The sequence below is a fragment of the Molothrus ater genome, chromosome 1, assembly GCF_012460135.2.
Source record: "Molothrus ater isolate BHLD 08-10-18 breed brown headed cowbird chromosome 1, BPBGC_Mater_1.1, whole genome shotgun sequence".
Lineage (NCBI taxonomy): Eukaryota > Metazoa > Chordata > Aves > Passeriformes > Icteridae > Molothrus > Molothrus ater.
Window position 1 is genome coordinate 106527369 of NC_050478.2, and position 13105 is coordinate 106540473.

General features: G+C 40.6%; 1 protein-coding gene across 1 annotated transcript in view; it reads left to right on the forward strand.

Moving 5' to 3' along the window:
* LAMA3 (laminin subunit alpha 3) overlaps positions 1-13105 on the forward strand; it is a 106038-nt gene that overhangs the window by 66329 nt on the left and 26604 nt on the right. The window contains 5 exon segments of the mRNA XM_054517226.1: positions 29-259; positions 3951-4064; positions 7746-7855; positions 9648-9728; positions 11077-11183. Coding sequence (XP_054373201.1) covers positions 29-259; positions 3951-4064; positions 7746-7855; positions 9648-9728; positions 11077-11183 — 643 coding nt within the window.

The window sequence follows — 13105 nt, forward strand, 5'->3', positions numbered from 1 at the left end:
TGCTGATTTTGTACCCCTTGATGCGCAGGGCAGCTTCAGGCACGCCGGCAGCGGCCAGCTGGTGTCCCGAGAAGAGCTGCTGACCCTGCTCTCCAGGCTGGATGGCCTGCACATCCGGGCCTTGTACTTCACAGAGACGCAGCGGCTGGCGCTCGGGGAGGTCGGGCTGGAGGCAGCCAGCAGCGAGGGCAGCGGCAGCGTCGCGCACAGCGTGGAGATGTGTGCCTGCCCGCCCGGGTACGCCGGCGACTCCTGCCAGGTAGGAAACATCTGCCTCCACACTGTGCCATTACCTGCTGTCTTTGCCTACAGCTACACATACTGGGTAGTTAGAGGAGCAGGATGGTGGTTAAAGTAATTAAGTGTGCTTCCTGTAAGCCTGTGCACTTTCAATGGCTCCAGTGCTTTCACCGTCTAGGCACTGTGGGGTTATTCGACTTGTGATTGCTTTTATGGAGCTGCAAACATAATTTTGCATTTGTAAGGCGCTGTGATGAGGGGTTCTTCTGTGATGCCCTCTGAGAGGCTGAATAATCTCTTACTTTACTCGAGAGGAGGTCAGAATTGACTTATCAAACTCTGTGAGACCATACACAGTAGAGAAGGTTCCTGGTGTTTCTTATTTTAGCAGGGTCCAAGGGAAGTAGCCAAATCCAGACAATTCAGGATACTATTTGTGTAGAAAAACAGTGAAAACTGAAATTAACGTATTTGCAAAAAATATTTGGGGATGTGTTTATGAAAGATAGTGCAGGCTTTGCAAAATAATGCTATTAGTTGAAGACTGGCACTACAGCTGTATATCCTGTCCTCGATGCAGTTCCTGTAGCTGTAATTCTTTTGCTTGTCGCTTTGCTTAGCTTAGAGCTTGGCTGTTGCCATGTGTAAGCACCCAATGCAGCAGAATAAAGCACCAGAGAGATAAGCAGTGCACAAAATATGAGGAATTACTCTCAGAAAATTGTTGAGTATTACTATAAAGTGGCAATTGCCGTACTAACCTTGCAAAAGCTTTTTGAGTTGAAAATGAATGAATAATATCTAGGCCGGAGCAGCTGCAGAGAGACTGAGCAAAACCATGTATGGCTGGCTTACATTTTGTGTATGCATCCACTGCTCAGGACAGCTAATTCATCATCTAGAGAGTAACCATTTCGGAAATATCTTTGGTTTTTTTCACACTTCTGTTGCTCTGTGTCACACACAAATTCATGAGCCTTGACTGAAAATTCTGCTGCCATCCCATTGTTTTCAACATACTGCCTTGGTTAAATTAAGCTGTTGGGTTTTTTTTAATGTAACCTGTGAAAGTACAAAGCCAAAGGAAGTGATCAAGACATTCACTGGGAAGTTCGTAAGCCCTGTATATTTATGCAGCATTACTCAGGCAGTGATTTACTGCTGTAATCGCCAGGCTGTGTCTGGCTGCCTTAGGTGGGGAGGAGGTGATGCCTGCCACACCCTGACTTAGATATATATTGAGCTACAGGAACTGCGGAGTTACTTGTTAACCTCAGGAACGGTGCTGTGTGCCGAGCACCTTGACTCACGGATAAAGTTTAAAGGTGGGGCCCGTCCCGGCCCAGAACCTCATTAATCTGAGTCAGAAGCTGGAGAAGAAGGGGGGAGTAATAAGAGAAAGAGCAGTGAGCACCGAAGGGAGAGCAGCGAATGGTCACAGGGGAGCAAAAGTAAAATGATGGCCCAAGCACAGAGGCCAAGAAATGCAGGATGGCTGGTTGTCACTTTAGTGTCCCTTGGGCATTGCCTAGCACAAGATATACAGCAGAGGCTCTCCTATCCCCACCTTCAGGAGAGGAGTCAGTGGCAACAAGTTCAAATGGATTTTTATCCAAGAGAGGTAATTTGCTCATTTTTTCTTCCTCACTTCCTTCCTTCTTTCACTTTGTTTTTAAATGAACTGATTTGGTAACAACTTATATATTACTTAGTATAGAAGTAATGAGAAGATTAACCTTTTGTCTCAAAGTACTAACAAAACTGTGTACAAGAGGTTTGTTTTAAATTGCTGTTTACTTGAAAACAATGATCCTAAAGAGCACTTAAAAGTGCCTGGAGCTTTATCTTCATGTGGGATCAGTTTGTCATTTGTGTGGAATCACAAATGCTGCTTCAAAAACAATGTGCCCACGTACTCCAAATGTGTCATTTTAAAGACAGCATAAATAGAAAAACAAAAGGCTGTACAGATTTTTTTCCAAATGCAATTAGAGGTATTTTTAAAATGTTTGATTTATTTTTCTCTCCAGAAAGAGACTTTAAGTAAATAAAATTTATATGTATTAGAGCATCTATTTTACTTAGTCATGCTGTTTAATGTATTTCAGGCCCTGGTTTCTTCTGAAGCTGTGTGTATTGGCTCCCTGTTGTTCAGGGAAAATATTCACTCTTTAATAAATGTGTCTGAAAAACTTCAACTGTCTATTCTAAATTTAGTCCTTGCTCACACTGAAGTCAGTATTCAAAGCTGTTGATGGTATTAGTATTCTGCATAGTTTTTTTTTTTCCCAGAATTGTCCTACATGTAGAAAAGGCAAAGATGGAAGTAGTGATTGCTATTTCAACAGCAGCAATTCAATATTCCTTTTGGGTTCTGCTTTGTGAGAAATTAGTATTTTTTTTTCCCTGTGGTAGTTCTATCATTGAAAATTCTCTGGTTAATCCTGCCTCTGCATAAATACTTATGCCTCCAGCCACTGGAATATGATTTGTGACATAATCCCACAGACCCTTTGCTCTTCAGATTGGTTCCATCAGTCTTGGTGGTGCACTTACTATGAGGAAAGATTTATGGCTTTAGAGTTCATCTGTCACTTGTTCTCTGCATGTTGCTGGGGCCAGCCCCTGCCCGAGAGGCAGAGGCAAGGCAGAGGTGCAGCTCACAAGAACATTGCTGGAGGCAGGAACCTGGGAGGTGCTGGCTTCGTGGGGAGCACGAAGCTTTCTCCATAAGCTTTTGATCCTCCTTGCACCACGTCAGCTTAGTTCCTGGGGAAAAGAGCTACAGAATAGGAAGAACAGACTGATGTCCAGTCATTTTTAGTGTGATTGGTGTACCCAGAGTATTCCAGGAGAAGATGGGCGTGAATTTGATGTGTATGCAGAAGGACTTCATGCCCATGAGGAATTCCTTGTGATTTTCAATTTTCCTGCTCGTGCCAAGCAAGACCCTAGTTTTAACATATTAGTTACTACCTCCCTGCTGTAGATAAACAAACTTGACATTTCTTCCTTCGTTCAGAATGTCCCTCTGGTTTAGCCTCCCTGTTTAAATCCAACTGTGATCTGACAGGCTGTGCTCCTGCTCCTGTGCCTTCAATAGTTGGAACATTCTTGTCATGCTTCCCTGGTCTCCAGGGCAAGCCTGTACTTAGAAACTAGACCACTGTATGTTTTGTTACATCACCTAGCTATGTCTAGGTGTGGCTTTAGCTCTTGGTAGATTTAACTGTGGAAGTCCTGATGAATGTATGTAAAAGGTATCCAGAATTGTTTCCAAGGAATACACTGTAGTGAAATTATTAAGATATAACCACTAATTAGTATGTGAGATTTCCAGGTGCTCTTCTTTAGATTTACACTACAGTGTTCTCATACTCAAATATTTTTCTGTGGTTTAGACATCATATTCTACACCTTCGTATGTAGCCACAGGAAATGTGTTTTTCTCAGAGGTTAGAGTCAAAATTACTAAATCATCACTGCCAAAGTGTCTAAAGCACAGGGTTCAGATGAAACGTTATCTTCATTAATTGCTATTTACTGTATTAAAAAAAATTAAGCAATATTATGAGCTTAGGTGAGCTTGAAAGGAAATGCTTGCCTTCACTACTCCTTGGAATGGAAAACATTTTCAAAATACACTTCCTGTCACATACAAAACTTTCTACCAATGATCACTAATTTTTTTCTTTCTTCATGATGTCCAGGAGTGTGGCATTGGATTTTATCGTGAGAATAAAGGAATATTTGCTGGACGCTGTGTGCCCTGCAACTGCAATGGAAATTCAAATAGATGTCAAGATGGTACTGGAAAATGTATTGTAAGTAATAAGTAACATTCACTAAATTAATTGGAAGAAAAGGAGAAAACAGCATTTCTCTTACTGCAGTATGGACCATACAGTATTGTTAAATTCCAGGCATCTAAGAACAATCCTTGTATCTCTCATTCTCTTAATTTTATACTGTTAATGAGCATAAGATGTGTACACTTAAATGTACATTTAATGTAACTGTGATTGGTTGGAATATTTTGTGTCCTTGTCTTCATTTCTTTCTTTCACCTGTAATTTTTGTTAGCTCCTGGTTACAAAAAAGTCAAACTCATACATAAGGAAACATTTGTAGTTATTTATAATAACCTGAGTCTTATCCTGGCATATGCAGTCCTGAGCTTTATACAGGTGTACTAGGATATGTTTGTATAATGATGACAAACAGCACATTCATGTATAGCATAGGGCTTTGCAGAACTTTGTTTAATCAGCTTCAGTGCAACTCCACTAATCATGGTCTACAGCTGGATGAGTTAAAAATATTGAATTAAATAAGATTAAATGAAAGTAATAGAAGTTAGATTAATTAGAAGATTCCAGCTGTTACAGAAGATGTGGTGGGGTAGATTTTGCTCCCTGGCAACACCCAAAGCAGCCCCATGGGAGTGGATCAGCCCTCAACAATGGAAGTGTGACACTTGGCTGACTGCGCTTCTCCAGTGTATATCAATGATGCTTCTTTGAATAGCTTATCCTGAAAAATTCCCCCTTAAAAAGCTTTTACTAATTTTTCATTTACTGTGCAAACAAGAACCTTGCCAACATCTTTCATGGTCTGTCTTTTCTGTTACTTCTTCCTCATTCGCAGAGCATCCATTCTGCCTGCGGTGCATTCCTGTGCATTATGTCATTCTCCCTGACTTTGTTTCAACCAACCCTGTTGCTTTAATGGAAACTATAAACCAATTCAGCACTTCTGGAAGATGACTTACAGGCTGCTGCTTTGGAGGGGTAGGGCAGGCTGTGACAGGAAAGTGCTGCGGCACAGCAAGAAAGATCAAGAAGTTTCACTTCAGATTAGAATTATGAAGGCAGATTTTACTTTCACCTCATGAAGTATGTGATCTAAGTTTTTCTTTATCCCATCCTTCTCACAGCTGGATTAACTTCCAGATAGGTAGAGCTAAATCAGCCCTTAGTCCTGGGCAGGCAAAGTCATCCAGAATAATGTGGTGAAAAATGAAAGCCCTGAGGGCCTTTATTTCCATCATGAACTTCTGCCCAACCAAGAGCAAGTTTGTCTCTCAGTAGAGGACAAAACCCTGACATGGTGCAGAGAAGACAAGGAGGCTTCCCACTGTGGAGCCATCAAATTCCACATCCAAAGTGCAAAGCTTGTTCACTTGGCTTCCTGCTCCTCACCTGGAGCCCCAGACCCAAGTACCTACATTTGTGAGTGTCCCTCCGGTGACAGCCTCCAGAGGAGGCTTTGTGAGGGAGGATAAGCCCAGGCTGGCTCCTTCCCCTGTGCAGCAGCACAGCCCTCCCTGGCTCAGGCAGTCGCTCTCCCACTGCTGCATGCTGCTGGAAGGAGAGGAGTGCACTGCCATGTTGCTGGAAGAGGGGAGCAATGGAGGGCAGGGGGAGATGGAGAAGAATGAAGACTTTGGTTCTCATGTGAAGGGTAAAGCATTTCTCTGCCATTAATCAGGCTTTGTGTCCTTGTGGTTCCCTGCCCTTCCTCCTGGAAGGCACATTCCCTCAGCAGCAGCGTGGTGCCGAGACTTGCTGATTCCATGGCATGTTGCTTCATGTCAAGGAGCCCCACGTGTTTGATGTAACCTCAGTGGCTCTGCTGTGGCCCTGACACTCTGCTCTGACTGCCTGGTACCATATGGGGGCATGTAGAGTCAGCTGGAAGTTCTCCTTCAAGGTTTGGATTACTTGATGGTTTGGACATGCTGTGGCTCCCAGGGTTATCTCTGACCCTGTAAAACTTGAAGGAAGACCCATGAGGGAGTTGCTGCTCTGGCTTCATTGCACTGTGCCTAGGGAGTTCCAACCTCTAAATGCCATGTAGCTAGAGGAGCAGCATGGCACATTTAGGGTGGCTTATATGTGAAATAGCTGAAATTTGCTTTGCAGTTACAGAATTTCTTCAGTTTCTATAGACAGAGTGAGCAAAACAAAAAGACAGGGGCATAACCTTGTGGGAGGAGGTTGCTCTAAGATGAAACCAGCACACATATTTTAAATACATCTCTTCTACTCTTTCTGCAGTTGAGTTTATTATTCAAGATTAAGAAAATTGACAGTAATTTTTCAGAAGCAGGTTCTGAATTTTCCATTAGGCTTTTGCAGGAACATATGCACCAGCTTTTATAGAGACTGCATTTTAAAATGGTTTCTTTTGCAAACATAGTGCCTTTGTGATATTTGATGTTTAACTTCATGTCAAATGGCTCATATGGGAACTGGAGCTTCTCCTGTTCTTAACCAGAACCTTTTATCAAGGAGCCACAGATAGAGTTCTTTAACCAAAATGAAAATAAATTATGGGTTACCACCTGAGGGAAGAGCTTGTGGTTCAGAGAATCTGGTGTGAAGAAATGTGAAGGACAATGGAGTTTTAGAGGAGATGGGAGAGACAGAGCTATTTCTCATTTGTAGGGAAAAATGCCTCTCTTCTGCCAGTCATGGTAGTAGGGTGTTCAAACATAGCCCTGAGCTACTGAGGTCTCTGAAATGGAAGCACAGTTTGCTCAGTGACTGCTTCCAGCCGATTTCCTGCTTTCTTTTTTCCATCTTTTGCTCTGTTAGTAAACCTTCAGCTCTGTGGGACATTTGATCAGTCTGTTGCACATAAGACAAACAGTTGTAGAACTTGGGAGTGTGAATGCCTCTCAACTGTTAGTCATTTGATATTTTTCTTATGGCTGCTTAGGTATTTTTATGCTCTATTTTTATGTATTTGAACAACTTCTATTTTAAATTAGCAACCCTTTAGGTAATGCAAAGGCAACTTCCTTATCTGTACCCATAAAATATAGATGTGTGACAATTAGACAGCAGTAGAATTAAGAATGTTTCTAAACAAAGATACAATTCCCAACAACTTTATCATGGGAGAAGGGGTCAGCTGCATCAGTTTCAATGGTATTCTTAGCTTTTGCTTTCTATTATTTATTCCAGTTACTACAAAAAAATACAAGTAACACATACACTTGAGAAACTACATGAAAGAATTCTGGTCTGAATCTGCTACATGAAACAATTTTTGTATTAATTTAATGAGATTTTTAAAGGAATGTACTTGGGCTCAATTGATTGCTTGCTCTTAGATGGTATCTGCCTTCTAAGTAGTATTAAGATGCAAAATTTAGTTTTATATAAATGTAGTGACTTTTATTTGTAATATGAAGACAGAGCATTAATGGAATGCTCTTTTACTAACTATGAATCTAGCTGAGTTTCTTTAAAAATATGTTTAATTCAACTTATTTATCTGTTGCTTTTCCACAAGAGGGAGGAAATTGTGCTTTTTACACAAAAATGGACTGAAATTGCTCTATCTTGGCTGTGAAGGCAGTTTGGCAATAAATGCTTACTTATATGGAAGAAAAAGAACATATTCTCCAAGTAAATAGGCTGTATTTTTTTAAATAATAGTAAAGCCATATTGAGTGTTAAAGCACTGCTAAATGTCTTGCTCATTTCCTTTCCAAGGACTGTCAGTACAATACTGCTGGGGAGAAATGTGAGCACTGTAAAGATGGTTATTTTGGAGATGCTACTCAAGGTTCCTGCCGGGAATGCCCTTGCCCATACACAAACAGGTATAGTAAAAGCTTGTAAGAAGAGTAAAGCAGGGGAGGGGAAAAAAAATGAGGGAGAGAGAGAAAAAAATCCCAAAGCCCAAACTCTGCTACCATAGGAATATAATGATCTTTTTCTCTGTTCTTATGCTGAGAGCTTGGTGGTCTGTCTCACAGCATTGCCTTTTTTAATAAGATGAATATTCTAATTCTCATTCAGATCCTGAACTTCAGAGGCACACTGCTCATAGCCTTGGGGAGACTCAGACAGTAGAAGAGGGCTTTTTTTCAAAGCCACCAGTACTTCCTTCTCCTTATAGTGAGAAATATGCAATGAGGTCTTTTCCCTTACTGGGCATATCCAGAATCCTTATTTTTTACTGGAATGCAAAATGTTTAGCACCATTACTCTGGCTAGGAGATAAGAGAAAACAGTGAAACAAGCCTTTTATAGGAATTCAGAAAAATTATTAAGATGCAAAAACATTTAAGGTCTTAAGTATATATCTAGATCTCTAGAAAAGTATGATTGCTTTTCCTGTCAAAGTTCTGTTTGAAGTGCAAACATACTGAGATGAAAAGTGAAAAAAATGAAACTTATTTGTATCTAATAAGGTTTTCAGGCTTTCAAAACTCAGCAGTTAATTGCATTTTAAATGCACAGTATGTTTAGCCAGATTGTCATCGTTGGTCACTTCTAAACCATGGTAAATAAAATCAAATTTTAAAAAAAAAACTAAACAAACCCTAAGCTATAAATTGCTGAAGGCACCACATGGTATTTGCCAGGTGCATTAGCACACACCACATAACCTTAAGTAGGAGATTTACACCACCAGACAAAAGACAGGTTTATAATTTATCAGAGGACTCTTAGACAGATCGGGTTTTGACAGCCTTTTCTGCAGGTGCTTGCCTGAGGCTGACTGAACATGTTTTTAGTCATTGTTTGCCTTCAGAGCTCTGAAATATCTAGGGAGACCATAAACCTGTGCAGTTTCATAACTGCAGATTAGGGTGGTGAATATCATTCTTGACATAGGAAATGCACCCCACCTGGCATTACTGGAGTTGACAATTTTCCATCCACTCAAATTCCAGTAATTCTTAGTGCAGATCTCTCTCTTTGATACACAGACTTGCTTTATCCAATACTTTAAAAAATGAAAATAGCCCTGATATTTCATTTCATTTTCAAAAAATGAAACATGGCCCTGTTTCACCTCCTGCCTTCTCCTTCACAAACATTGAACTTTGAATCTAGACAAATCTGCTTGAAAGAGCAGAGAAAAAAGTTCTTTGTGTTAACCACATCCTTGGGATTCCAAAAACTGTGCACAACTCTACTTTGCCTTGGTTAAAAAATGCCTTAAAAACACTAGCTATGTAAAAATATCCTTTAATGGATCCACCCATTGAAAAGAAAATAAAAGAAAAAAGATGTATAAACATGAGGAAAGGTCTGTCTAGCACAGGGTATTGGTTCTTACCTACTAAGATAAAATAGCTACCCAGACTTGTTTATGACATCGCTATTAGGGTTTATTTTAGGAATTCCTTTGGGTAGTGAACTATTATACTCAGTCCACAGGGCAGGCAGTTATAATTTTTTGAGTCTAAGGAAATGATTTGCACAAAAAATATGAAACTTCAAAGAATTAGTCACAATGAATTATCTAGAGGCAATTAAATTAGCTGAGAAGTAATTTGGTGGTGTAAAAACTTTTTAATCTGAAAGTCATTAAACTGAACCTCTAGAGTGTCAAACCTATTTGATCATGTGCTGCAATAGTGTTTTTGCTTCTTCTCAAAGATTTGCAGTTGGCTGTGTGGCAAATGGTGAAGATATCCAGTGTCTCTGCAAAGAAGGCTACACCGGAGCTCGCTGTGAGCGGTGAGTAACCTGTTTCTCAAAACCAAGAGTTTGGAGAGATGATAAAAGGAGGGATGTCTGTATTGGGATAGACACATGTGGACATATGGACATGCACCTGTGCACAGTATGTCCATAAGAAGCAACTATTTATATGAACAGCTGCTGAAGAGTGGTGCTGTGGTGTGATTCCAGTCACAAACCCAATACTCCCTGGGGAAATGTAAGCAATTCTCCACAGACTGACTGCACCATTTTTACTGACAAGAGGTGTCTGCCTCTTTGCTGAAGTGCCCTATGCCTTGCCTTATCCTGCACTCTGGTAATAATGACTCCCTCTTATTTCACCCCTTTTCAAGTTAAAAACATTTCCCCTTTTCCTCCAGTGTGTACGATGGTGCCTCAACAGCAACCATGTAGCACCATACCCTTCATCCCAAATCATTCTGGTGTGCTCCTCAGTTGGCAATTACACACACCAGGCTGAAGCCATCTCTTTTGCTGGAATATTGCAGCAGTCTGGCAAAGCAAGAGAGGAACAGCATGGCAGTTTCAGGCAGGCAGAGGAACCAATTTCACTGAGTTTCAAATCCAGAGAGAACTGAAGTGTAATGGAGTGGTGTTGTCTGGTTTGGAAATTTGAGGCTAAGTAAGTCATGATGTCACATCTGAAGACAGGACCTGCAGTAGGACCTGGACTTGTCCTTCAAAACTGGTGCCTTTGACCCTGTCTAATCTGCAGGTTATAGGTATTTTCTGTTCCAGGTGTAGCTGTACCTCAGCTGCTCATCATGGCCCTTTGATCCCGCATTATCGCCCTTACAGATCTTACCTCAGAGTGACTTCTAGGAATGGTAGCTATCCAGTGTGAACAATTATTTTACCTTTAAAATATTTAGAGCTCAGTCACACAGACTGCTTTGCTGGCAGGAGGCAAGAGGGGGTATCACACAGCAGAAGGGTGATGATGTCATTTAGTGCTGTTGCTGTTTGAAATCTCAGCTATGCTTGCAGTGTGATCCCCCTCAGTATGTGTTTTCTGGTGGGATCACAGACCAGAATTATGTGGTTTTCTTGGCTAAGCCTTTTCAAATTCTTGTCAGATTAAGTGAATTATTCCTGCAAGAGCACTGTGGGAGTTCTTTTATTTTTAGAAAAAAATCTGCAGCATTCACAAAGATATTTTTAGCATAGTGCAGAGGATACTGTAAACCAAAAATATATTATTTCTGTCTAAGTCAAGACATGAAATCAAAAGTTCTTGAAAGTTTCTTCAGGCAAATAACTAGGTTTTTATCTCAAGGGAAAGTATATTCCACAAAATTAGCTTCAACTATTTAATAAATATTACTTGTATCTCCTTATCTAGCTGTGCTCCAGGATATTTTGGAAATCCACAAAAATATGAAGGCTTCTGTCAGAAATGTAACTGTAATAATAATGGACAGCTGGCTAGCTGTGACCACCTGACTGGAGGTATGTGAGGGCCTGTGAATGGAGCATTGATCTGAATGGAAGGGGGAGCATTGTTTTCTCTTTGGGAAGGAAAGAAGTAAAAGAAGGAAGGTACTTGGATAAGCTGAACTGAAAGAAAGATCTAGGCTTACAAGACATGTAGCTAATTTTTTTACAAAATGTAAGATTTCCTAAAACACAGCGCCACAGTAATAGAAGGGCTGTCCATGAGTCATCAGGTTTACCCTTCTAAATGGTTTTGTCTTGTATTTCCCTCCATAAATACTGCCAACTTTTTGTTTTTGTTTCATGGCAGTGTTTTTAAATATATCATGGTTCCTTTGTTGACAGGGTTAAATCATATCCTGCCAGTCTGTCTTACAGTTTTAGGAAACTGAGCATCCTCAAAATGTCTTCTTAAAATGTATTTGGCACAGTTTAGTGAAATCTTCAGATTCTGCTTCAGGCACTGCCATCTTAGGTATCCAAGCTTTCTGCATTTGCAATGGAAGTTAGGACCTGACTCAGGGAGGCTCTTTTATAAATCCTGCTACACTGCTCTTCTAGCTAAAACATTAATGATTTCCCAGAATCAGTCACACATGTACTTCACTACTAGTAAGCTCTTACATTATGCCATGGGCATAGGTTTGCTTTATCTATTAGAATTCTGAAATAAAGAGCCTGATCTTACATTCCTCAGAATGTCTTTACCTTGATTCACCTCAGTCCCTTAGGATACTCCTTTATATTCAGAAATACAGAGGCCACTGCTCCTGAAATGTCCTTGATTCTCCCATATTTTCATTCACCAATAACATTTCACTTTCCTCCTGTAGACAGATTTTCCTCCTCATATGTTAGCAAAGTTTCCAACTAATAACTCCAAATATTTCTGCACTCTTAATTTCTCTGCAGTGCTGTTCATCCTGCAATCTAGTAACTGCAAGGAACCCATTGTCTGTCCTTGGCCACTGAAATCAGAAACAGCAGGTGATGTGAACTGCTGTTGGCAGCTGGTGCAATTTTTCAATAGCTTGCTCTCATTTCATATTTAATCATTGAAGAACCACATCTCTATTATACCTTGTATGGAACAAATCCAAGCAGTGTTTGATGTTTTATCATTCCTTTCTTTTTTGAAGCAACAGTTTGCCAGGACAAACTAATCCATAGGGCAATATTCAACAAGCCAGTTTGTTTTCCTCCAGCTACACCTCCTGATCAGCATTAGTCCCTTTCTCTGCATTAGGAATAAGCCCCTCTGTGATCACTGGCACAGCATGTTCTAGCAGGTTCTCTTTGCGTGGTGTTTGGTGCTTGGCCAGCACTTCACCATTTCTTGGCTGATGTTGTTGGTGCACAAGCTGTAATAATAGTTTTATTTAATTGGTACTTCACGGTCACAGCTGAAATGTGCCTGCTGTTAGCTGAACTACACAACAGCAGAACTGCAGGGATGTCTGAATTTCAGAGGAATTTCCTTCATTCTCTTAAAAACACATTCTTTATGATTTGTCTCCTTCTGGCAGCAGTAATCACTACCAACCCTGTTTAACTTCCCGATGACTTAATGTGCAAGTGCCAAAGGAAATGGCACAGCTAGGCAGTTTGTTTCCAGGCTGTTTCATGCTGCTGGTAAAGTTCAGGTCCAATTTTATCACTGTATCCTCTCACAAGCTGCAAGCTGTTGATGACTCTTGACAGTGGCAGCCTATACTGAGTGCATCCTTTTCCCTTAGAGTAAATGACATAGAATCATTAAGGTTGGAAAAAGACTTTCAAGATCATCGGGTTCAATCTTTGACCAAGACGCATGGCCCTTTTCATTTTCAAGAGGAGATGACAGCTTGGCAGTGGGACCAAGCCTGTAAAAGGAACTTGGGCATCAAGATGGGGAGATTCCTGTCCTATATGATGACATTTTTAGGAGCCAGTTCCTC